Here is a 27,121-nt window from a genome sequence, read left to right on the forward strand (position 1 = left end):
TTTCGTTTACTCACCCAAAAAAGAAAAGTGGATGAGATTTTGGATAGTTTGGAATTCATTTTTGATAATTCAAATCCGGTGTATTTTTTATAATTTCTCTATATTTTATTGTAAATATTTATTATATAAATAAAATATATTATATATTATATAATCAAATATATATTATAAATATAATATAAATAAATATTATATCATATTATAATATACATATAATATATTATATTAATATATATTACATAATATAGAATATTATTTATAAAAAATGATCTTACATGACCTTCCTCCACCCATAAACGCAATAACCTTAAAAATTACCATTAAATTTGTTATAAATTACCATCTCTTCTCTAAATGTCCAAATCAACTTTTAGTGGGGATCCTTAAAAATTACCATCTCTTCTCTAAATGTCCATATCAACTTTAGTGGTGATCCTTCGGGATCATGCGGACGGGTGAAGGAGAGCTATATGGGATCATTACTCATTGTTTATATATTATATATTAAACATTGTTACAATATAATTTATATTATTATATCATTTAATATCTAAATGAAATATTATACACTATATTATATTGTAAATAATAAAATGTGAATAGTGGGTCAACATGTGTAAATAAAACTCAGGAAATGCTTCCACATAGGGATTTGTTTTTATGCAAATTGGACAATTTTATAACAAATGTAAAATGTTTTACCGTGAGTTTTCTTTTTATATTCTTTCCCCCGTTATCAAACATGTGTAAGGCAACTCTACTGTTTATTTTCACCCCAACTAAACATGCCCTAAAGATGAGAAATTCCAGGCTGAGATCCTAAGCAGAAAAAACAGCATATTTCCATTGAGCTCTTGATGTCAACGAATATATTGCATGGTTTACATTTTGAAAGGAGCTTATTTTCTCGAACTTCGAATCTAAAAACCCTTTTGAAGTCACTATTGAACAGCTTAAGTTTGGTTCATCCAAACTTGGCTCCCCATTCATATGTCTGAACATTGTCCAAATAACTTAACAGTTCTACAGTTTACATGATCCGATTATTCAAAGGAAAAACAAATACAAAGACTATTTACTTTTAGAAAAAAATTAAATAGGGTTGCAACTTTAAAATGTAGAATTAAAGTGCACCTTACCATCCATCAAGAAAAATGGTTTTGATGTTGGAAAATCATCTCTAATTGATCATCTCAATATCCAGCCGCATTGAATATCCAGCCGCATTGAATATGAAAAGAAAAGGAGATTTCAAGTCTAAAAAATGGTACATCTTGCATCAGATTATCTATACCGATGTACTTGATTTTAAATTTAAAATTTTATAATAATGTTTTTCTCCTTGAAACTCTGGCATTCTTGGCTCCTATTAATAAAAGTAATAGTGAATATTCAAAAAAACAAAATTCCGGAGTAATGTGTTGCAGTGTTGGTGTGTGTGCTGACGAGAGAGGGAGACATTAAAATGGATTAATGAAAAATGTTACTGAGTCTTGTTAGAGCTTGGAAAGCCAAAAAATAGGGAACTGTGTGGTCTGTGCAACAGAGAGAGAGGGGGGAAGTTGTGTAAAAAAAGAGAGCAGAGAGAGTTTCAATGGTTCCGGAAATAAATAATACAAAATACATGCAAGAGCCTGAAAAAACCAAAGTAGATGGGTTATACGCGCGACTGCAACAGAGAGTGAAAGAGAGAGGTCCGGTGGTTCAAAAAGATAAAATCACTCCTCAGATTGCAGTGCTTCATAAAAATTTACATACAATTAAAAAATGAAAAGCCCAAAACAGGTGGTGTACAGGTGCACAAAGAGAGAGATTCAAAGACACTTGTTAAAAGAGATAAATCAAAATATATACTTACATGGGGTTTGCCCCAACAACAAGAAAATGTTGGATGAAACTGGGAGGAGAGAGAAAGCCAAGATTAGGAAAGAGTGAGGCTGTCAGAGCATGACCTATGTCATGAGTATAACAAACTCAAAACCTAGATCATGCTGGCAGCTTCACTCCCACCTCCTCAGCTAAATCACGAGAATAGTAACCACAAACACTTCATAGATATTCCTCCCTTCTGCTTCTGCTTCTTCCCCCTCTCCCTCTCCCTCTCCCTCTCCCTCTCCCTCTGAAAACATAACATTGCCCAATTCACCGTCTCTTTCTTCTCTCTGACTTCAAAGTTGAAACATCTGTGAATTGAAGGTTTGTTATATATAGAGCCACGGGAGATGGTTGTAATAATGAACACTGCCTGTAAAGTCACGCTCACTGGTAACGCTTAGGTGAACTCGTAGGAGGCAAAACCAACTGGCCCGGATACAATTTACATTTATACCCTTCAACTTTCAGTTGTGAACATGCAAAATGACCAAAAGGGCCTCAGTGACGCGCCATTTTTAAAAGGGTTGGCACCCTTGCAAATTCTGTGAGAGCATTTCCCTTTATCATATGTGCCTATTAATCCTCTAATGTGAAATTTCACGGCTTCCATGTGTCATAAAAATTTCTTATAAAGTTTGACCGTGGTCAATGCAACCACCCAATTTCAAATATAATAATGGTTAAAAATTAATTGGCCGCTCCATGTATCAAACAACAAATAACTCTTTATTTAAATTAATTTTATTAAAGGAAAAAGTTTATATAGAGCCGGGGCTCTAAACCATCAAATTTGAACCTACCTCAAAAATTTCCCTAGCCGATGTTTTCATGCCCAAATATTTTCAAATTCATCATCTCGACATCAAGATGTACGGACATGAAAAAATTATGGATTTTAAGTTTTAAAATTGTGTATTTTAAGTTTTAAAAATTATGGATGTAATGCATTTTTGGACTACATAGATATGTGGATTTGTGGATTTCAACTTTTAATATTTTCAAGTTTTCATAGATCTATTTGACCTACACTATCTTTGAAGCTTCAAACTTTATAAATAAAGATGAAAATATATTTTAAGGCTATCACAAATATTTTCAGTATTGAAACTATATTTCTCAACACTATTTGAAGGTAGGCTCTAATTTGATTGTTTAGAGCCTAAGTTCTATACAAACCACACCCTCTATTAAAAGGGTGCACTTGGCATACGGATGCATCCGTAGCGTAGCTGTAGAGGTAAGGTGCACCTTCAACTTTTATCATGGTATATAATTCTGATATAAAATGTTCTTAGGATTATCTCAAAATCTATTTTTATATCTAATTATAAAATTTTAAATTTCAAAAATAGTTAAAATCAAGTAGATCTATAAATATATTAAAATCTTGAAAATAGACAGTGTAGATAATACGTTGTAAAGTGTACTATTTCTAAGACTTAAAATCTGTTTATTTTTCATGGTCATACATCTCGATATCGAGATGATCAATCAAAGGGTTTTTCAACATTAAAACTACTTTTTCCAATGGATTTTTGAGGTGCATCCGTGGTTCTAAACAATAACTACCCAAAAAAAACAAAGAGCTAAGCCAAACGATGCACAAATTCTAGTGTAACCTAGGGCCCATTCGATATGATAACATGCATGATTGTAGAAAATATATCACCATTTCCAAAACCGTGATGGATGGAGATCATGAGAGGAAGGTCTCTTTGGGGAATGTCATGATCTCATGGTTCGACTCTCTTCATTATTGATTGGACCGTGATAACATCTCCGAACAGGCAAATGCAGAAAATAAAAATCAAAACCAAAACCTAAAAATTAAATCAAATAATCTCGCATATATCATTCCTTCATATTCTCTGATGGTTTAAGAATAACAAATTTAAAATATCGATAATGCTAGATGAGATGAAGTTCATGAGGTTTTTTCATTTAAAGGGTAGAATACCCGATTTGACCAACAACCGAGATGGGTGAAATTTTTAAACTAATTATTATGGTGTCAACTATGAGCCATACATGGCCATAGAAGACCAAAGATGTTATTAAAGGAAAAAAGTTTATATAAGATGAGCCTCAAACATTAATAAAAAAAGTTTCTTCCGACTCTGAAAAACTAGTGTTTGAAAAATTAGCCAAGTCAGCTCGGACTCAGCCGAGATACTCAGATTCAGCTGAAATACTCGGGCTCAAGCACTCGGACTCGGTCGACTTGCTCGAGCTCAAGCAGTGGCCAAGCCCAAGTTCTTCCAAGTAGGGGGTCCAACTTGGGATCATAAAAAAATTATAAAAATTAAAAAATCCGTTTGTATATTCTATCATTTCGGTAAACATTGGAAAGTATTTTTGCCAAGAATACTTAATTCTGCATTTTTATATTTTTTTTACATTATTTCAAAAATACCTCAGTCACAAACTGATTTTTTTAAATCTTTTTTTTTTTTTTTTTTTTAACGTCATTTAGGTGTTTTACTTAATCTTACTTTATAAATATGGTAATAACCTACACACATAGGTGGGGGAGAGTCTTATAAGATCATCACTTATATATATATATATATATATATATATATATATATATATATATATATAGTGTTTGTCTAGAGTTAACAACCCCCTCAAAATACAAATGTTCAAGTTAGAAAGAGTTGTGATGTGTGTTTTTATCAAAACAACTATTACTTTTCATTAAAAAAAAAATAGTGTTATGAAACTTTATTTGTAAAATGTTTTTATTTTTTAGTTAAAATTTCAATTTTACCATTTATGGAGATACAAAAATATTATTTGTCTTATAGTAATATTTACAAATTTACCCCACAAAATAGCTTTTTTGAAAAAATAGACGACGAGATTAATAAATCCACCCTTCACAACTCTCTTTATCTTGAACCTTTATTATTTGTAGGGTTGTGAAGTTTAGAATATCTCATATATATATATATATAGCCGAGTATTAGGCTCGGGCATAGGCCTAATAGTCAACCTAGGTCATTCATTCAAACACTGTTAAAAACCATCCCACTAATCATCTTGACTTCGAGTTGTAGGGATATGAGAGAAAACTTCGAGTTGTAGGGATATGAGAGAAAATCTATTTGGAGACGTATTATTGGGAGAAGTTCAAATATACTTTTTTTCTCTATTTTTTGGGGGTTATTTTGGGCATTGACACTAATATAGGCGAAGCGTAGGGTTTGTACCCCTACAGCTGGGAATCATCACGAGAAGCACGTACGAGAGATTGAGAGAGAGACAGGCAAGATAAGCCCGTTAAGACGTGTGTATTGAGGAGTGCAATAATTGGTGTGGATTAGGTAGTGTGTGATAAAACCAATGCAATTGCAATGCAATGCAATGCGACGCAAACCGGAAAGGCCTCCACCCTGCTGCGGAAGCCTCCTTCGCATTAATAAATGAAAGGGATTGATGTGCGTTGCCACAACCCGTGAGTTGCTAAGAGAATCTCCCACCTAAAAAATAACTAAAGAAGCCGACTGCAATGCAACTATTGGATCATACTGTAGACTTGCTCCTTCGGGCAATGTATCCGTCGTAAAACTCTTTTTTTTTTTTTTGGCCTTTTTTTTTTTTCAATACGTATTATGGATAGGAAGAAAACCGTGGGACTTTATGTTCAGGCATGAGCACCTCCAACGAGTAAGAAATTACGGCCTGGAAACAGAACCTGGCCATGCATGGGCAGGGTCCGGATAGCCAACCGGGTTGGGCGAGTAACGGCAAGGCAAAAAATTATTTTTAAAAAAGGAAATATGAAAAATCCAAAAAATAAGGTAAAAAAATAGTGAAAAGTTGATTTTGAAAAATTTGTGATTAGTGGTATTTTAGAAATAATTTAAAAAAAAAGAAAATGCAAAAATAAGTATTCATAGCTATGGCCAAAATATTTTTCAATTTTTGTCAAAATATAAAATATAAAAAACACATTAAAAATATTTTTTTTTATTTGTATATTTTTTGTAAAAAAAATTTAAACCAAGGACTTGAGCAACAAAACCAAGCTTAACCAGACCTGCCCAAGGGCCACTTCTGGATAACCTAGTCGAGTTCGATTCGTTTGGCCAATTTGTATAACATGCCCCCAACCACCGATGTCCCAAGCGCCTCAAGAAAGCTTTTACCAAATAAGTAAATATTACACCTTCTTTTGGTGGAATCCCCTTTAAAGTGATGTTAATGGAAGAAAAAGTTTTATTGGAAAGGGAAGTATTATTGGAGGAATTGCGGAAGGCGTTTTTTGCCATGTCAAGGGATAAAGCATCAAGTCCAGATGGTTTTCCTCTTGTCTTTTTTCATAGGTTTTGAGATGTAATAAAAGGTGAACTTTTGGAATTCATCAAGAGCTTTTTCATCGGGGGTGAAATTTTTAGAGGTGTAAATGCTACCTTTATTGCTTTAATCCCCAAGAAGTCCTTGATTTCTGAGTTATCTGATATTAAACAGATTAGCCTTCTTACAAATCTTTATAAGATAATTTCAAAGGTCTTAGCTGAGAGATTAAAAATGGTCATGCCTTCCCTCATTTCTAATACCCAATCGGCCTTCATCAACGACTGCCAGATTACGGATAGTGTACTTCTGGCGTAAGAATGTATTCATTCTCGGGTTATGAGTAAGAAACTTGGTATTTTGTTCAAACTGGATATAGCAAAAGCTTTTGATCGTGTTGAATGGGGAATTCTGTTGGAAATTTTGAAAGCTATGGGGTTTGGTGATAAATGGAGAAGCTGCATTATTGGATGCCTCTCTTCAGCTCATTTTTTCAGTTTTTTTTTAGGGTAATCCGATTGGTTTCTTCAAGGCCACTAGAGGTCTTCGACAAAGAGACACTCTCTCTCCTTTCTTATTTATTATTTATGCAGAATGCTTCAGCTTGATGTTGAGCAGGGTGGAGAGAATGGGTCACTTTGAGGGCTTTAGCATTACAAATTCAGATATTATAATCTCTCATCTATAGTATGCTGATGATACTATTATTTTTTTTTATGCGCATCCTTCTCAAGTCAGAAATATTGCTCAATTTCTGGAAATTTGTGATGTCACAATTGGTTTCAAGGTAAATTTTCACAAGTCATCTATGATTGGTATTAATTGTGCGGAGGAGGTTGTTGATGAACTCGCTAGTGTGATGGGGTGTAAGGTAGATCATTTTCCAGTAACCTATCTTGGGCTTCCCATCTCTGACTTGAGGCTTCTGTTGGCATTCTGGGATAAAATCCTTGAAAGAGTCCGATCCAAACTTGATCTTTGAAAACATAAGTACCTATCCTTAGGAGGTAGAGTGACTTTGTTGAGGGCTTGTCTGACCAATCTTCCAGTCTATCAGATGTATGTGGTTCATATGTCTGCCTCGGTTGCGAATAGGATTGAGAAAATAATGAGAGACTTTCTGTAGGGTTTTACTTCTGAGGTCATGAAATTTCATCTTCTAAGATGGGATAGAGTTTGCACTCCAAAGAAAGAAGGTGGTTTGGAAATACGAAGAATTAAGCTGGTGAATCAAGATCTGATGTGCAAGTGGTGGTGGCGCAGTCTTCAATTTAAGGATCACCTTTGGTATAGAGTCCTCGTCTCTAAGTATGGTGTGGACATATTTGGTGTTTGGTTGGGGACTGGTAGAGGAAATGACAGTTCTCATATGTGGAGATCAATTGCAAACTGTAAAACTATGATCTCATGATAGTTTTGATGGAATTCAGGAAATGGTTGCCAAATTTCCTTCTGACACCATAGATGGATTGGAGACTTTCCTCTAAAGTCTGTTTTCCCTTATCTGTTTAGGATTATTACAAGGCCGAATATGTTAGTCAGTGAAGCTGTGGATATAAGAGGCAATAATCTCTCGTGGAACATTCAGTTGGCCTATAGCCAGCTGAATAATGTCATTCTCTCCCAATGGTGCTCTCTTATGGAAATGCTAAATATAGTCTATGTTTCACAGAATGCTAGGGATGAGTTGGTTTGGGAGATTGAAAGTGATAGTGTTTTCACTGTCAAATCATGTTATAGTCTATTCTTTCATGATCGATGGAGATGGTCATGCCCCCAGATTGCTCAGATTTGGAAGTCGCCATTACCCCACAAGGTACAAGCATTCATTTAGTTAGTTGTTATGAATAAATTTTTTATCATTGATAATCTAATTAAAAAGGGAAAAATTTTACCTAATGTATGCCTTCTTTGCAAAGCTAATGATGATCCGGTACTCACCTTTTCATCCATTGTTCTTTTACGATGAGAATCTGGCATTGGTTGTTCGGTGTTTTAGGTATCAGCTTAGCAGTTCCTCAATCGGTGGAATGGGTAGTTTCACAATTATCACTTCCTCATTTACCCAAGGTGGGTAAGGCTTTATGGAAGATTGCTAAAGGTGTGATCCTATGGGAGGTTTAGAAAGAAAGAAATAGGAGGAACTTTGAAAGAATTTCCATAGGTTTTGGCAGACTGATTTATACTATCAAATGCTCAATATGGTTGTGGCTTTCTATGTTAAATGAGAGATGGGGTATCTCGAAAGTGGATGTTATGGTAAACTTACACAATCTCTTTATTCTTTGTTGGGTTAGTTATAGACCGAAAAATATATGGATTGCGCCTCAAGCAGGTTATTTGAAACTCAACTCTCTCGACAATCCTGGTTTAGTTAGAATCGGGGGAGAGGCACTTGATCATATGGGTAACATCATTTTTTCCTATGCTGGGCCAATTGATGTTACAACTGCTAATCACGTGCAATTAAGAGAGTTACTCGAAGGTTTGAAAATTTTTACTGTAAGGAATTGTGGTAACAATTGTTGGATTGAAGGGGATTTATTGAATGTTATTAAATGGTATAATAAGAAGCAGCGCATGCCATGGGAACTTCCCCTTTATTGCTCTCCTTTTCTCATGTTTTTCTAGAAGCTAACTCTGTAGCTGATGCTCTGGCTAAGGGTGGTTCTTTTTTACCTTCCCTTGTCATATCATCTAGTGATTCTAAAGTGGTTACCAAAATTTCACATTGAAGAAATCCTCCCAAGTATTTTGTCCGAGGGAGTAGAACCAAACTGAGGGAGCATAATATACTTATTTTTTTTACAAAACTGCATGTTTTGCAAAGGATGCGTGTGTATAGAGCAGAGGCTCTAAACAATCAAAATAAAGTACACCTTCAAATAGTATCGAGAAATGTTGTTTCAATATTGAAAATCTTTGTAATAGCCTTAAAAGTTAATGCTTCAAAAATAGCGTAAATCAAGCATGGAAACTTAAAAATATTGAAAATTAACGGTCTAAATATAAATTACAAGATGCACTATTTCCATAACTTGAAATCTATTTTTTTCTCATGTCCATGCATCTTGATGTTGAGATGATCAATTTGACGTTTTGATGTGAGCTCTAATTTGATTGTTTAGAGCCTCGGCTCTATATAAACTTTTTCCTTTGCAAAATACGGTTCTTCAGTTACTCATCTCTAAACCACCATCAAAAGTCAAAATGTGTAACAAGGCATTCGACACAGCTCTAAATTCATAGTAAGTAGTGAAAAAACATTTGCCAAAAAGATACCCATTTATTTCCTACGAATAAAAACCCATCTAGAATTAATTATAGTATTCCAAATTTTGAGGATATAATACTCTTCAACCCATAGATTAACTTCAAAAAAAAAAATTCTAATTGTATCCTGTATACACTTAAAGAGTAATAATATTTTGAGGTTGAAGAGAGACCCTCTAATTTTTAGAAGGTAAGATCCAATCATTACAAAAATATATTTTAAGAATAATCACCTAATAATTCTTAATTGGGACTCAAAATTTCAAATTTTAAAAAATCCGTTCTAATTAAGTTTTTTTTTTTAACTAAAGGAGTAGAAGTAAACTGTGCTCCCATGTGAAGTATATGGGTCATGTGTGCTCTAAACATTTCGTCCGATTTTTTTATTTTTTTTTTGACAATATAACATTTCGTCCTAAATTACTTACTTTTAAATAAAATAAAAAAACATTTCGTCCTAAATTGAAAAGAGAACAAAAGGCATATGCTAGGAAAGGACATTTGAGGGTACCCATTTGACGAACCATGAGTGGTCCCTCACCCGACTTAGAAAAAAAGTTCTTTTAGGGTTTGCTCTCTCTCTCTCAAGGTACATCCTAATATTAGTAGGGTTACAGTGATCTTTCTCCCTCGGCCTACGCCCATATGTGGTAGGGTTACAGGGCCTTCTCTGCAGGTGCACTAAAAGCCTACGCCCTAGACTTACATAGAGCGGTAACATGGTCCCTCTGTCTCCACCCTGATCTTTGCCAAGAGTTAAATCTCTCTTTATTCCTCTCTCTAGAACTCTTAAATGTAAAATATAGGTGGTGCTAGTCGGATCCTTGCGGTAACACATGCCAACCAAACAAATAAAGCAAGAGCAATAGGCAATAGCCATTTACAGACCGCACCATTAAAAGCCTGCAACAGGAAACAGCAAAATGGGTATGCGGATATGTAGATAAAAGAGTCAAAACGATGTGATGATGTTATTGGGGTTGGTAGTGAATGCGAACGACGCTTAACGCCTTTCTGCAGGTTTCCAAATGAAAGGTATAAATGAGAAGTAAATACCGAAGGAAATTTATCAACAAAATCAACTCAAGGGTCCAAAGGTGTTGGGCTCTTTGCTTGTATTCCAGTTTAAGGAAGTTGGTGAATAAGAGAGAGAGTGGGGTGATCATGCAGGGTTTTTTTTTTTTTTTTTTAATACATGGTTCAGTTTATGATCGTTTTTGGAGTTGGTACTTGGCAGTTCTTTTTTTTTAAAAAAAGAAAAGGTTACAGCAATGCTTAAAAATTGCGGACATGCAGGTTGAACCGGCTGGTCTAAATCGACGAATTGTCGATCTGGATCGGCAATATGACCAAGAGGACCGACCAATATAAAAAAAAAAAAAAACTGATAATAGTAGATGGTAAAATATGGTGCCAAAACGGCTGGTTCTATTAAAACCAATTGGTTTTATCAGAACCGCCAAACCCTAACAAAAACCACCTTGTTATCAATATATTTAGAGAACCGAGATGACCCCACTAATTGTCAAGATGCATCTGGCAATTCTAATTCGATTCGGCATTTTTCAAATTCAAAACCTGAATTTTGGTTTTTTTGGGGGTGGGGGAGGGGTTTTCTCTCAAAGATGACCTAAAAAAGCATTAGATAAATTTAAAAAATAAATAAATAAAAAAAAAAACAAGAAAACCTAAAAATATATTAGATAAGTACGAAAACGAGAAAAAGAGGAGGGGGGTGTCGGGTAGGGTAAAGTCGAGTAGGGACTAATGGGGGGGGTGGGGGGGGGGGGGGGGGGACCAATACCATATCGGAACGGGTTCGGGCCCCTACAATTCCCCATCCAGATTGCTGGGTTTCAAATATTGCTCAAAGCATTGCATGCTAATTTTTGGAAAACTGGAATGGAGTAGAATGTCCACCCTCCAATCGCTGGATCGCCAATCACAATTGGAACGGATCAATAATCTAGAGATTGTAGACATAAAAAATTTACTGATTATTTATTAAGAATTATATAATCTAGCTTAAGGGATAGACCTATTTACTTTAATTGTTTGTCAAATTTTTCTGTCTCCCAAACAAATAAAAATATCTTCAAGGTTTTAACCTTAAACCTAAAAACTTAGATATTTGATATGGATATATGATCCCAAAATTTAGCCATAGCCTATAGAATATGCTATAAAGCTATGACTATCTCCCTAACAAATAAAAATATCTTCAAGGTTTTAACCTTAAACCTAAAAACTTAGATATTTGATATGGATATATGATCCCAAAATTTAGCCATAGCCCTATAGAATATGCTATAAAGCTATGACTATACTCTGCTCAGATGTTAAAAGAATAGATGAAAAAACGGAAACAATATTTTTCCGAACTAACTTAGAAAAAAGGCACAAGGTCGGACAAGGGCGACCAGGCAATTTTTTCAAAAACTGAATGATAACAAATGGAGCTCAGCATCATCAATATGCAGTTTAAATGACCCCTCGAAACGTGTCTGTCATCGTGCGCATCAACAAAACGAGCGTGTGAGAAAGAGAATCTATCATACGCATCTACTCTTTTTCGAAGTGAATATGAATGTGTTAATGTCGATTTTCACCGTTCATCATAACAAATGGACAGTAGATGTCCCCATGATGTGCCACTACAACGTAATAATGTATTGTACGTGTTGATGTCGATTCACCGTTCATCAGCAACGTATGGACGATGGATGTCCCCATGATGTGCCACTCCAATATAATAATGGTATTATAAATATCAAACACAAGTGCCCAGGAGCATCATACTCTGTTCCCAACGATGCGATGGAAAAAGCATCGCACCCAAGGGCGAATATCTGCCATCTGAAAGTACAATTAGCATGAACTATAAAGCTTTTGTCGTGAATAAACGTCATGCCTAAGCCTATGGTGTATGCTTCCCCCTCTTAGGAAAAGAGCGGCGTCAATGTCTCTTTGTGGTTTTGCCCGTTTAGAGATAGAGAGCAAGAAAGAGAGACCCTCATGGCTTTGCCCATTGAGAGAGAGAGAAAAAAAGAGAGCATCAATGGCCCTTCATGTGGGTTTTGCCCATTTCTTAGTACTACACAATACAAACATCTCACACACTGAAGTACCACATCCAATCTTCAAACTCATCAATTACTCTAGGTAAAAATTTATGCTTAAAAATGCTATGCTGATTGTATTAAATAAGCTGCCAAAACCTCAATTAATATGATTAAGTAATGTTACACAACAAAGGGCATACTCTACAAAGATCATGAATACAGATGATTGTATTAAATAAGCTACCAAAACCTCAATTAATATGATTAACTAATGTGACACAACAAAGGGTATACTCTACAAAGATCATGAATACAAATCACCTGCCTCCTTTCTCTTTTAAATAACTGAATACACCTCTTTCTTTTAAATAACTAAATATACTTCCTGATGCTACAAAACTTTTGGGTGTTAACAGGAAAACCTGATGGGTAAGGTTACTGGTGAAACCTTAAGTTAGGGATTTGCTAGTCTATTCCGGGGTTGGAGAAGTGGCAGCAGAAAGCATATCATAGACTTGTTTGGCTGAGGGTCGATCAGATGGTTTTCCTTCAGTGCACATATAGAACACCTTGACCAGCAGTTTTAGCAATTCAGATTCGTCAACTTTGTCAGGTTCAAGGAGGGGTTGCTCAGCCAAAGGAGCAAATTTCTCCAACTCGGGCGTGAGAGAGGGTCGCCTTTCCATCTGTAAAATCACATTAAAGGGTTTTCATCAAAATTTACATTGCAGGGTTCTTTAATATGTGTGTGTGTGCGAGAGAGAGCGAGAGGGGGGGTTCCAATTCTGATGGATTAGCACCATGAGAGAGTCAAAACGAGAAACAAAGAGAATATGGGAGAGAAATAGAGAGGAGAGATGTAAAACCATAACCATTAAGACTCTGAGGTAAACCATATCAATCTTGTTATTGATAACTTAAATGCCAAAGCCCAAATAGAAAAATGAAAAAGGAAAAAGAACAAAATGGTTGATCCTCAAAAAGGTCACCACATTGAGGAAAACTTTGGCACTCAGTTCACTGTTAAAACGCGCACACATTTAAATATAGAACAGATTGAATGTGTTTGCATACTTTGATGCATGTAACATGCCAGCAGTACGCTAAAAGCCACCCCCAAAGTCCACAGGGGGGAGGCAGACACAGAAAGAGAGAGTGAGAGAGAGAGTTCTCTACCTGAATAGCATGGTGAGCATCAGAATCTGACATTTCAGCATATGGAATTTGAAGAGTGAGCAACTCCAGGATCAAACAACCATATGACCACATATCCACTTCCTGCAAGAAGGACATCCATTATTTAGTTCAGAATTAGCCATTGAAGAAAAATGTTTCGCTCATAAGACATAATCATGTTTCAATAAATGGGTTTCTTATCTTTCTTTATCAGCTGAGAAAATAAAAAGTATCAGCATCAAAAACAGTGTTATACAATATACATATATTTAAAAAGAGGGAAACTTACACAGATATAAGAAAAAGGAAAAGGCCAAAACTTAATTATCAGCCTCACAAGCACATCGCTCTGCTATTTACAAATGAATCTGGTGGGAATGAGTAAATGCCAAAACTCCTATTCAGTGTTTCAAGAAGCGGACAGCCCAGGCGGTCCAGAAGGCCTGGGCTAGGTGGCCAAATCAGACGGGTATCCTCGGGTGCCAGCCTAGGAGCCCGGGAACCCGCCTAGGCACCCGCGTGAACCCGTCTACCGCCCAAGGGCGGAAATGCCGCTCGTTGAGACCATTTTTTGGTCATTTTTTTTAATACTAAAGGTGTAAAATTGTGGGTTTTAGGTTTCAAATGAACCTAAAACCCATTAGAGTTTATTTTAGAGAGAGCAAAACCCCAAAAAAAAAAATTTACTGGGCCGCCCAGGTTCTGGGAGGCCTAGACCCCCCAACCGCCTAGGTGCCGCTTATCGCTTTTTGAAACACTGCTCCTATTCCATGAAGGACGACCTTCCATGAAATTATATATGAACTGAAGTTTTTAAAATGTCTTAGAAAGCCAAGCCTGCTATGTGGTGGCCTTGGTCATTTGTATTTAAAATGGTCACACCTGGACTAACGTTTCAATATTCTAAGGAAAGCGAAACTAATATAGCAGGAAAATGCCAAAAAGTAAATAGCCTAAATGCCTAAAAATAAATAATAAAAAAAAAAAAGGAAAAAGAACAAACATGGCGTGATGCTCAAAATGGGTCCCCACATTAAGTCAGACTTCACCACTCAATTTTGTGCACTACGAGCACCGGTGACAAAAGAAGTTTTGCCCTAATTACCAGATCAAAACAAGAATTGATCCTCATGTTTGTATAAAATATAGTCTAGAAAACCAGGGTAGTTCAATAATTTAAATGTTTTATCGTGGCCCTAAGTGTTCACGCCAACACTTAGATATTAGACAATTAAGAGAACCAACAAATTTTTAGCTTGCACGATTGACAATTTCTTGGCTTGTATTTTACTAAACCAAAGCCCTCAAAAAAACGGCTTACTTTCAAGAAGGTTTGTCCGTCCAAGGTTTATTAGAAAATTCAAGAGAGGAGTGGATCCTCTAGATTTAAGGGGAGACTATTTGACGCACTAGGAGTCAAATCCACATATGACCTAGTTTAGAGATTAGTTTTTAATGAATCCATAAGGGCTGATTGTAGTGGCTTGAGGATTACAATGAGAAGTAAAGGAAATGGGGTTTAGATTTCTTAGCAGTCTAGTTGTTATATTTTTTCTCCTATCCTATAAAGGACAAGTGGAACTGATCACTTTTGGTAATACCTTTGGGGGTTGATTCCATTGAAGACCTAAAGAGAGGGCCATACCTCTCACATTTGTAGTGTTGCACACCTAGAGAGAGAATATGTTCTCTCATCTTAATTTATTTTCTGGTGTTTTCTATTTTCTCCATCTTGTTCCCACATCAAAATTCAATAAAGTTTATTTAGGTAAGTCATCTTCTTTCATTATAAAGAGTCTAGTGGGAGATCGGTTTCCCTTGAATACTTATTTTTAGTCATTATAGCTACTTACCAGTGGTTTAAACACAATCTGGGGCTGAGACTTCGCAGGGTCCCCAGCCTGAGTCACCCAGTCACAGACAAGTCCTGAGTTGGAATGGTGAGTTAAACAAAAGAGTTGCTAATTTCTTTAAAAAATTGGCGGCTTCTGAAATTTACCTCCGGACATGCCAGCCCCCTATCTGAGCAACTCAGGAGAGATCCTAGTCAAGTTGGCTATTTTTTTAACTCCGGTTATTCCCAATTTGAGTAGGTTTCTATTTGTTTTTCTTTTTATGTGGGAGTAGGTCTCTATTTGTTAGTTTTCCTCTGAGTTATAATTAAATATTGGGCTAAAATGTGGTCCAAGAATGATGAAAATAAGAGTCCAGAAACACTACAAATACATGTGTAGACCTATAACCACTAAAGTTGAAGATTTCAAATAATATTTGCTTCTTTAAGCTTTTATAGGTGGATTCCATATCTTGAGGTGTCGAACTGCCAATTCCTCAAGGCCTTACATGTTGCCAATTCCACAAAACCTTACTTTGTTTAGTGTTTGATTCTTTCTAAGTTCAACCCAGTTGGTGCCGTGCAGGTCTCAAACCCCACTGCTCTCTCTTTCCACCCATCCCTCTCTCAAACACCTCATGTGCTCTCTCCATAATCATTCTCTCTTCCAAGCATGCCATCCTTTTTTCTTTGTTGAATTCATCACTATGCCATCCCATCTTCCTCTTTCTCTATACATGACACCCAACATCCATTAACCTTCTCGTATTCCACAACAACCCAATTCTCATTTAAACATAGCCATGCCACAATCAAACCTAAGCCCTAGAATTAATCTAAGCTAGATCATCCATGACGAAACCTAACCTGGAAACTTATATCATTAATAACTCCAACAAACGGTACTCCATCGCAAACTCCACAGAACATACTTTCTCATATTTACAAAATCAGACACACCCTCCAACCTACACATGAAACCCTAACCGGAAACCTTACAACACCAACTCATCCCTCCAAACCGTAATTCCCCAAATCATCCACGCAAACCCCATCTCCCTTGACCCAGATTCCATCAATACAACCATATGCAAACTGTAACTATTTGCTTCCTTAAAAATCATAAACATCAAACCCCAATCTAGCTTCAACCTAGCCCACCAACCATGGTTTTGCTTGCGTAGGACCATTCCATTGGTCCTACACTGAAAAGGCTTATATCTTTATTCTAATCTCCCCCAAAATAAGGACCACCTAAAAAAGAGCCGCATATTCAACAAGCAAGTAGAACAGCAAACATACTTAACAGAAAAAAATTTATGAAAGAAATACAGAACACCAAACATGAGAAGCCTGTACACTGTTCTTTATTCATTTTTGCAAAGGCAAATAGCTGCTATTGCCTCACAAACCCTAAGGGAAATCAACACAATAGGACGCATAGCACCAACACGAGAGAAAACAACAGCAAAGCTGTCTGTTATCATGTGTACACCAAATCATGACCATAGTGCCAAACTTGAAGTTTTATGCAAGATCAGGCTACTCAGCCAAATGTAAATTCAACTTAAATGTAACATGAAAGACTTCTAGGCACAAAGAGCCAATACAACTTCCCCATATCATGTACCTATTCTCTTTCAATTAACAGCCCACCGTGATAAAGCCACCTCTCTCCTAAGAGAGACACATATCCAACAAATAAGCCAGATTAGAAGGAAGTGAAAGAAACCCCATAGGTGCAAAATCTAGCTCTCAAGGTTTCTACTTCATTCAGTTCAATGTAAGAACCATAGGTATGAAGAGCTCAACGTTTCTCATAGGACTCTCAGAGGAGGCTTGTGAGAATCTCACCCCAATCACAGCCCCAGGTTTCCACTTAATGGGATAAGATTCATAAGAATTACCAAGTCAACTCAAGACTCGAGTCCACATGCCCAAAGCGCCACAGGCAAGACAACTTGGAGAAATCTGGAGTAATAAACCACAGATGTTGATCATAATCCAACTGAAATCGTAGCATGTCCAAAATCCCTGATCTTATTTGATCATATTACTCAGTGAAGTTCATTTTTATGGGCAAGTTACCCATAAGAATCTCATAGCTCACCAATATAAGCAACCAGAAATTAAGCTGAATTGATCTTCAGTTTCAAATATGCAATCTATGCAGTGAGAAGCAGTGCATATACCCCTGACTTATACAGGTTCAACAACAGCAATAGAAAACATACATCACCTACAGAAAGTCCCATAGGATTTCCTAACCATGGTTTCTGAAACCTTTAAAGTGACGCACCCATGTCAATTGTTGGCTCCTAGACTACAGGCATGAGTGCAGTTTCAAGTCTTCCATCACAAAATACAAATTCACACATAAAACATGGATCATTCACACACAGATGTCAGGAAAGGATGCTTCAAGAGACACAGTCACAAAGAAATGAGAAAAATACTATTTGTTGAATATATAGAAGGGAAGAGAAATAAGTAGAGGATGATCCTTAAAAAGCACCTGATGATCACTTCCAAATTTTCATGATGCATAATCAGGCAGTTAAAATCATTGACACCTTTAAAAACAAATAATGCAGCACTCACCAATCCATATCTGTTCCTTCTATGCATGGTGCGTGACATCTCAGGAGCCATCCAACGAGGTGTTCCAACACACACATCAGAAGAAGGTGTACCATGATGAGAAATACAGCATGAGTGTAAGTAAGACTGAAGAGGAACAGCTCTATCAAAATCACAGAGTTTGACAATTGGACTGCCATCGACCCTTTTCATGTCTGTGTCAATCAAGATATTTTCACTTTTTATATCCCGATGAATAATGTGCTTTGAATGCAGCTCTGACAATGCATTGGCAACATCCCGTGCAATAAATGAAGCCAGCTTAGCAGGAACATGTTTTTGACCTTGTTTCCCCAATTTTGCAATGTAACCCTGTAAGTTAGAAATGAAATAAGCAACAAAACAACAGCAATATCAAAATTTGATAGGAGACTAAAATTTTGAAATCTCACAATTAAAGAACCCCCTTTGATATACTCCATCACAATTGCAGCCTGCAATAATCTATGTGATTGTTTTCCATCTTCTGAAGAAACCCATTCGGAGGAGAAACGATGTCCATAAATTTCAATAATGCAAGGGTGCTTCCTTAAAGCACACAGCATTCTGATTTCACCTAGACAAGCAGAGTCAAAATTCCTCCATTCATCTGAGGAACCACCACAAGCATTCAAAGTACGCATCTGCATAATGGTAAGAAATAATTGTGAAGGCTGATATTAAAATAAATGTGTAAAAGGAAACAAATTCTTTTCTACTTAAAATGAAAGGAACATGCAAGTACAAGTATCGTTAAATACAAGATCGATTAAATTGCTTCATAGAGATGTGTGAATCCCAAGCTTCCAATATACAACTAAACACATGAATGCATGATCCAATTTGCAGAGCTGGAATCAGAGATGCAAAATAAATAAATTGATCCAAGAGAGTGGCTCCACTGATGCAGGAGTCGAGGAGCACAATAGATCTGAAAAATAACTCTAGTTCAAAATGAATGGACACCTTTGCAGCAGCAACAAGATTCCCAAATTGGCAATGCTGAACAACACAACCAGAAGCTCCCTGGTCAATATCACTAAACACAGATAGAGCAGGAAAAGAATTTGATGAGATGGCTGGATTGTCATCGGTTGCCACAGAAACATGACACCTGCTCGATGGAATATACCTGAAACAGCAAGCTTTTGTGTTAGATCTCAGAAGTTGCTAAACAAGATTCGATGCTCAATGTAGTCACACTTATTGAAAGAATTTCTAATGCCAAAGTGAACTAAATAGGACATATAAGTAAGGAATATAGAGAAAGAGAATGACACGAACCGGCAAAAATATTCCAGATCCGTCTCTTCCCTTATATCAGTAGGATGGCATGCATCAACAATCATGCGTATCGAGGCATCGCCTCTTCGGACCAGAATAGCATTCCAAGCATGTGGCATAAAATCTAGGTAACCCCTCACAAGTTCACAGGGAATCGGAGGGTCAGCCCGATCACAGAGATACTGCAAAATCCAAAACATGTTTAGGAAACTGGGAAAACAACGATTAATAAAGGACATCATAATGGTTAACAAAAAAAGCTGTAGTGAGTAACATAGTTTTCAGAGCTAATCAGGTCTTTCAAAACCCAGTCAGATCAAACCGTACAGAGCATAATATGGCCAGAATACACCAATCATCAATTTAAAAAAAAGAAAAAAAATCGCTTCCTTGAGACATAGAGAACCTGTAATTTTTTTTATTGACCCAGTCTTCTGGGCCACAATAGATCAACCCGTCCAGAGGTCTTGTCAAGTCAGGTCAGGTTTTCAGATCAACTAAATAGCCCATGACCTTTATATTATGAAACAGTAATAGGTGGACCTTGTGAAACATCCATTGTAATAAATTTAACAGGCATTTTAGCATAGAACTGCCATTATGTAACACCATAGAGGCCAGTATCTTGGGTTCCAAATATTGAAAAGCTGTAATGGTTGACATAGCTTGCAGAGCCAATCGGGTCTTTCAAAACCCAGTCAGGTCAAACCAACCAGAAGCAAAATGTCGCCAGCACACACTAATCATAAATTAAAAAAAAAAATGCTCAAGACACAGAAGACCTGCCATTTTCTTTTCATTGACTAGTCTTTTGGGCCAACAACAGATCAGTCCTCCGAACTTGTCAAATCAGGTCAGGTTTTCAGATCAGGTAAGGGCCCATGACCTTTATATTATGAAACAGTAACAGGCAGACCTTGTAAAACACCCCTTGTAAAAAAAGTAACATGCATTTTAGCATAGACCTGATAAGTAACACCATAGAGGCCAGTATCTTGGATAAAAAATATCGAAAAAAGGGTGTGGTTTGTTTAAGGCCGAGGCCCTAAACAATCAAAGTAAGGCGCACCTTCGTACCATGTCGAAAGATGTTGTTTCAATACTGGAAATCTTTGTGGTAGCCTGAAAATTTATTTTCATCGCTAATTATAAAATTTAAAGCTTCAAAAATAGTGTAGATCATGTAGATCTATGAACACTTGAAAATCTTGAAAATTGACGGTCCAAAAATGCATTACAAGATGCATTATTTTCAAAACTTGAAATCCATTTTTTCTCATGTCCATGCATCTTGAGGTTGAGATGATCAATTTGAGGATTTTTGGGCATCGAAACAACCTATTCTAGTGAAATTTTGAGGTGTGCCTTAATTTAATTGTTTAGGGCCCTCCCATATATAAACTTTTTCCTTGAAAAAAATATAAGGCTGATATAACACCCATTACGACCATTATTTAAAGAAAAGCCAATTATAATACATCAATTATAAAGCCACAATATATAACACCGGTTGTATCCATTGTTTTTAAACCATGTGTACTATGCCATATTCCATAATTCATTTATTGCTTAAGTTTATATTTCATTTCCATTACAAGTAACAACAACAAAGACCACTACATAAGGTTAACGGCCCTGCCTATTAAAGTCCACCAGAATGGATTTTTGAAACTTGACTCAAATGAAAAGATCAGTGCCAGATATACTGCCAATAGACCTTGCAGGAAACAAACAGAAGCTACCAAGTACCAAATATTTGTAAAGTGAAGCAAAGAAAGTGACACGATATCATGATATATTCAAACTAACCTTCATTAGCACAGCTCTGTGTCGACACACACCAAAGCGCAGATTCCCTAAAGGGACAATATTAGACTTGCGTCTCTCCTTAATTGAGCGCAGAGATCTCTCACATAGATCATTGAAAAACAAGCTTTCTTCAACAGCAAGATCATCTCTGGTAGGAACTTTGGTGTCAAGATTGTTTCCAGCTGAGCAAGTGCACACAAAAGGCTGCTTATAATTCGAACCAGAAACAGCTTTACGCATCTTCACAACACTGCTAGCTTTGTCACTACCACCGAAACAGTCTGAAACAAAGAGAGCAAGTACTGATGCTCTCCGCAAATCATCAACTGCGGCCCTGCCATTTTCTTTATTCACACTCTCCAATTGATTCAAACGAGAAAGCAGTACTTGGGCAGCTAGTGCAATTGAATCTAACTCTTCATCCCTTCCTCTGAATGGAAAAAAACAAGTTTGTTTGGCTAATGGATGTAATCTGGAAAGCAGAATGAAAGTGATTGTTTAGCTTCGAACCATTATCCAAAATGGAATTTAGAAAAATTTACTGACCTGTCCACTAGAATTACTTCTCGCGAATGAAGGCAGCAACTTTGCTCATATTTCTCTAGGGGCATAAAAGGCCTATCACGCCCAGGATCATAGAAACCATCTGGTAAATGGTCATTGATGCTGCAGAATGACTCAGAGCTATATTTGAAGGATACATTTGAATGTTCATCTACAGCTCTTCGACATTTGCTGGGCTTGGGGTTATCTAGAGCTTCCTCAGAAAATCTCTTAGGTTTTACAAAATTTTCATGTGACCCCAAATAACTACCATCCATCTGCTTGCATTTTCGATTCAAGGGAATGGCAGAAATGTCTTCATGCTCTTCATCACAATTGTCGGCGCACTCACTATTTAAGTGGACGGGTTCAGAGATTACACATGAGCAACAATCTTCATCGCAACCCTTTTCTAAATCAATGCTGTCATCCTTCACATAATTTAAATTTTCACGACAAGCCTCTCCAGAAACATCAAGCCCAATATCATCTGAATCTTTCGTACTGCAGGATGGATCATGGGCTCGAAGACCAGATTGGGGCTCACAGGATAATTGTTTCTCTTTATCTTCATGACCTTGTGATTGGGGTGCCTCATTTTCTAGCTCAAGCAGTTTCTCTGGTTTCACTTTTGTGCACATTTCATTAAGATCTTCACTTTTGAACTTCCTACTGCTATTAAGACGCTCCTGGCGAGCTCTCTTTTGTTGATGATCGCGACGCCTCCAGCCTTTTCTCATCCTATGGACCATGGAACATCTACCAGTCAACACAGTCTCGGATAGATGATTTGATGGAGGGTATCTACGAGAGCCTGAAATTGCAATAAAATGAAGATTAGCCTTAAAAAACTGCATGCATTTATTTATGTATATACATGTATGTATGTATGGAAACTGAAGCTCAACAACAGAACATATTGAGACGCACCATCACAAGAATGACTCTCTTCAGACTTATTGAAAACTGCATCAGCTATATCCTCATCACTCGAAGAACTGGCGAATTCATCATAAGCAGCAGGAGTCCCATTTCCTTCCAAATTGCAGCATATCCATGAAGGAATTTTGCAACCAGTGCGAAGCTTATTGTACTGGAAGCATGATGCAGAATATAATGGTAGAAACCATGTTAGATTCATCGAAATACAAGCTAAGCCATAGAATATTGAGCTGTAAATAATCACTATGAATTTTTCCTATGCAACATTACAATAATGAATGATCAAATTTTACATCAAATAAAGAGCAAAGGGAACAAAAGAGGTAACCGGAATTTTCCTGTGGATCGGGCATGCCCCAGGTTCAACAGAAAATACCAGAAAAGAGAACAAGATATTTATAGAGAGAATATAACAATATGAATCCAAAATTGAGCAAATTGTATAAGGAACTGCTTAAGGATTAAGATTCATTTAACTTTTAAAAGAAAAACAGAGACATCTCTGCTCAATATTAGTTTTACCTGAAGATTCAATTTTCGTAGAGATTGCATAGAAGAAAGTTCAAGAGACCTCAGCGATGTCAGCCTGTTATTTGATAGATCCATTGTTTCTAAGCTCGACAAAGCTGACAGGCCCATGGGTATCTGCATTAATCTATTACTGGCAAGTTTCAATAATTTCAAGGAAATTAGTGCAGTTATTTCATTTGGCAAGGTCTTCAGCTTATTAAATGAGAGATCCAATTCCTCTAGTTTCTTTAGGCAGCCAATTTCAGGAGGTAGAAATCTGTAAGAAAAGAAAAAATGAGTATCAAAATAAACACACCAAACTATAAGCTCATAATAAATTTATAAAATCCATAGAAGTGATGGAAATGGTTCCTAGGTAGCTTTACAATGGAATGAAACAGGAAGAGAGAGAGAAGAGAAAGAAAGATAGGAACTTCATATTTTTTCCCTTTTCCTTTTTTATATTCCTACTTTATCTGAATACTTGTTATAGATTTCCCCCATTATATCATTTAATTCATTCATCACTTTTGCTCTTAAAGATTCCACTCACCGCATGATTAATATGAAAAGCCGTAGTTTTTCTTTGAAAATGAGTTGAGCAGTGATTTAGAAGGCAGATGAGATGGATGAAGAGAGAAACCCTCCAAGTGATCAATGAAGAGAAAGGAAAAGAAACCCTCCAAGTGTTTCAATAAAATGTCTTGGATATTGATAAAAGAGAGATATTGTAGGGCAGTATGAACTAGCAACGTGGAGAGAGAGAGGTCCTCCAAGTGCTTGTCAAAGGAGGAAAAGAGATATGAACATTGTAATGCCCTTCAAGTCCTCATAAGAGAGAAAAACAGATGCCCACAAAATGCGTGATGAAAAGTTTGAAATCAAATTTAATTTTTTTTATCCATTTTAGGGTTTAGGATTTAAAAGCATAGTACGTTAAAGAGATGCATTCAAAATGTCGGATTAAATTCTTTGCATCTCTCTCTCTCTCTCTCTCTCTCTCTCTCTCTCAGACACACACAGAGACACACTCTCTATGACAATATCAAATACATGAGAAAACAAAGGCGTGCCAAGGTGCCTAACTTGGCCAAGGACTACAAGCCCACCTAGACAGTCCCTAGGTGGAGGATTATAGGGGCTCGGCTCACCTCAAGGTGCTTCCTAGGCACCAACCCAGTCATCTTTTTAATACACTGAACTCACCAACATTTAATTTGAATGTTACCTTATACAGACATTAGAATTCCCTTTTTATGAAGTATGTCTCCATTTTGGTTTAGTTGGTTTCTTTACAATTGACATTAAGATTCTGATAAGAATAGGGGGGGGAAATCCTAAGTTACATATGACAAAAAGCACTTGGGATTTTTCTTTCTTCTTTTCTATTATAAACAGTATTTTGTCTATGACTATTCTTACCCTGCGTATTAATGAGGACTGTTTAATTGAATAGCTTTGTTCACAGAAACAAGAACAAAGGCATAGAAGGTAAACATATACAATATGGAACATACTTCACATGATGTTCCACATCAATGCATGCCATACTCCTCGACTGAGAAAAATGAAAGGTGGGCTGAACAAGGAATCTTGGCATCTGTGCCTAATAGTCCTTCAGTTACAGCAATGCTAGATATGATATTCAGCCAAATAAGCTCATAGCATGCTTGCTTTTAGGAGATCACAAATACTCATCAGGCAGCAGGTTTAAGCCCACAAAAGATAAAAGAGGAGTATTCAATGAATAAAAAGATAATTGAGATCCAATGCTGCACACTTCATCATTGATATTGTGATCTAATGGTGCATGTTTCCCTAATATGGTAAAATCCCACATTAAATTTAATTAATGCCAAGGTCTGGAAGACATTTGTTTTTGTGTAAGTTATTATGTATGGCATTTGGAAAGGGCACCAGGGGATCGGAAAAACCAAAACATGGGGTAGCCTGTTGTTGTTCTAGCGATGTCCAAAAGCATCATTATTGAATTATAAGGAAGGATAGATAATCAATAACCACTTAAGACTCATGGGTAGAAAAGAATTGGACTACACATAAAAAACCTGAGAAACAATATTCCTGAATAGAAATTCTGGAGCCCTCATGTTCCTGTGGAAAGTTGAAACATATCTCCACATATGTTTAATCAGTCTCACATGGAAATGCCCCATTCAAGTGCTGACCTTTTTACCTTTTTTTCAAAGACAACATGTAAAGTGAAGGGAAACCGATTACTTGATCCAAGAGCAAAAGACAAACATAGACGTATGGTTGCAATGCAATGCAAACTTCTACAAGAACAATAGGGAAAACTTATTTGAGTGCCTCAATTGTTCTACTTGGTTCACATGGAGAATATGTGATTTTATTTTTTATTTTTTTTCTTGCTGGCTAAAATGACTATGTTTATGATTGCACTTGTTCTGTGTATACATCAATAGACAGCAAAACGTTAGGGTTTATCAATGTGACATCTTTCAACAATTGGACCAGTGAACGTCCACTAATAAAGCCTGGCTATGATAGTAGATTGAATTTCCTTTTATTAATCAGATTCACAGTCTAATCATTCATTTCTACTTATACATGACCAAGATTCAGCCAAACTCTACCGCAATTTACCGAAAGCAAAGAACAGAATAACAAAAACCAGAATTATAAAACGCACATACCGAATAGAGAAATGACAAACAGAAAGTCTAGTAAGGCATGTCAAATTTGAAATCTCGCTGGAAAGAGAAAAAGCAGATGGTCGAGGCGGCACTTTGCACACCTCCAATTCTTTCAATCCCCTTAATTCCTTCAATGGCAAACTCTCAAGCCCTGAAGAACAAACCCTAATATGAAGGGTTTCCAATTCCATCAACCCCTCGAAGCCTGGTGAGAAGAGATTTAACTTGTTGGAAAAGAATTTCAGAGTCTTCAATTCCTTGAACGTTCCTACTGATCTTGGTATCAAATTAATTATATTGTTATACACATAAAGAGTACTTGTATTCGTGAGAAATTTGGCCAGATTAACCAATTGAAATTCCAAGCATTGACGCGAAATATCTGCAACCTCATCATCGTCAAAATCAGAGGAACCAGAATCCACTGAAGTTCGAGGAATCTTTATTCCAAGGTTTTCTGATCTGCCACTATCCACAGAGCGACATTCACATTGTTCAATTTCCTCCATTGAAGTTTCACTGGAAGACTCGTTCTCTTTTATTGAAGAGCCATTCTCTCTGTCAACTTTTACACCAGAAACATCAGAACTATCGTTTTTACTGGGTCCTGTTCTACCATTATCAACTGAACTACCATTATCAACTGAACTGCATTCACATGGCTCAATTTCCTCCATTAATGCTTCCCTAGAAGAGTCATTCTCTTTAGAAACCTTTGTGTCAGCTCCGTTCTGGCTTTCAGTATTTCCGCTATCTCTTACCCCATTCTCCACAGAGCTGCAATCACGTTGCTCAATTTCCTCCATAAGGCCAAAATTTTGCAGGATTAAAAAACCCTAGAATCTTTGTCATGCAGCAACTGAATTGTTTTCTTGAAAACAAAGGGCCTGAACATCGAAAAACCTTATGTTAGGTGCCCGTTTGGGTAAGGTTCTGGTTAACTTCTGGTTGATCCTTATTACTTCAGAATCCGGCGACGTTCTTACCCTGCAACACAATAGGAAAGTTTTGATGGAAACCCTAAAGCCTCCAGGAAAAAATACATAAAATACAATGTTGTCTGGGCGGGACCAGTCAGGTTACCTGCTATATTGGACCGTTCATCACGCAGTTCACGGAATAAAATAATTAATAAAAGGAAAATTGTTCCATGCATCGGGGAACGCATTTTTACATTTGCGTCTCCTGAGGTATAAACCATCCATCTTAAAGATGGCTAT

At 36.6% G+C, this 27,121-nt stretch overlaps 1 protein-coding gene across 2 annotated transcripts; it reads right to left on the reverse strand.

Annotated features, from left to right (window-relative positions):
* Window positions 1-12,641: 12,641 nt before the first annotated feature.
* On the reverse strand, window positions 12,642-27,008 carry LOC18429574 (Leucine-rich repeat protein kinase family protein). 2 transcript variants are annotated; one of them, XM_006838859.4, is made up of 11 exons: window positions 25,902-27,008; window positions 23,239-23,503; window positions 22,705-22,867; window positions 21,778-22,588; window positions 21,232-21,661; window positions 19,423-19,604; window positions 19,105-19,270; window positions 18,552-18,782; window positions 18,121-18,471; window positions 13,686-13,787; window positions 12,642-13,195 (listed from the first exon to the last, which is right to left on the reverse strand). In XM_006838859.4, exons 1-11 carry the CDS (start codon window positions 26,705-26,707, stop codon window positions 12,980-12,982), a joined length of 3,723 nt encoding a protein of 1,240 aa, XP_006838922.1. In that variant the 5' UTR covers window positions 26,708-27,008; the 3' UTR covers window positions 12,642-12,979. The 2 variants fall into 2 exon arrangements, with proteins under 2 accessions (XP_006838922.1, XP_020520074.1); XM_020664415.2 differs by having other exon boundaries at window positions 21,232-21,703.
* Window positions 27,009-27,121: the final 113 nt, after the last annotated feature.

Source organism: Amborella trichopoda, chromosome 3 (genome assembly GCF_054954075.1).
Source record: "Amborella trichopoda isolate Santa Cruz 75 chromosome 3, AtrichopodaSantaCruz75HAP2 v2.0, whole genome shotgun sequence".
NCBI lineage: Eukaryota > Viridiplantae > Streptophyta > Magnoliopsida > Amborellales > Amborellaceae > Amborella > Amborella trichopoda.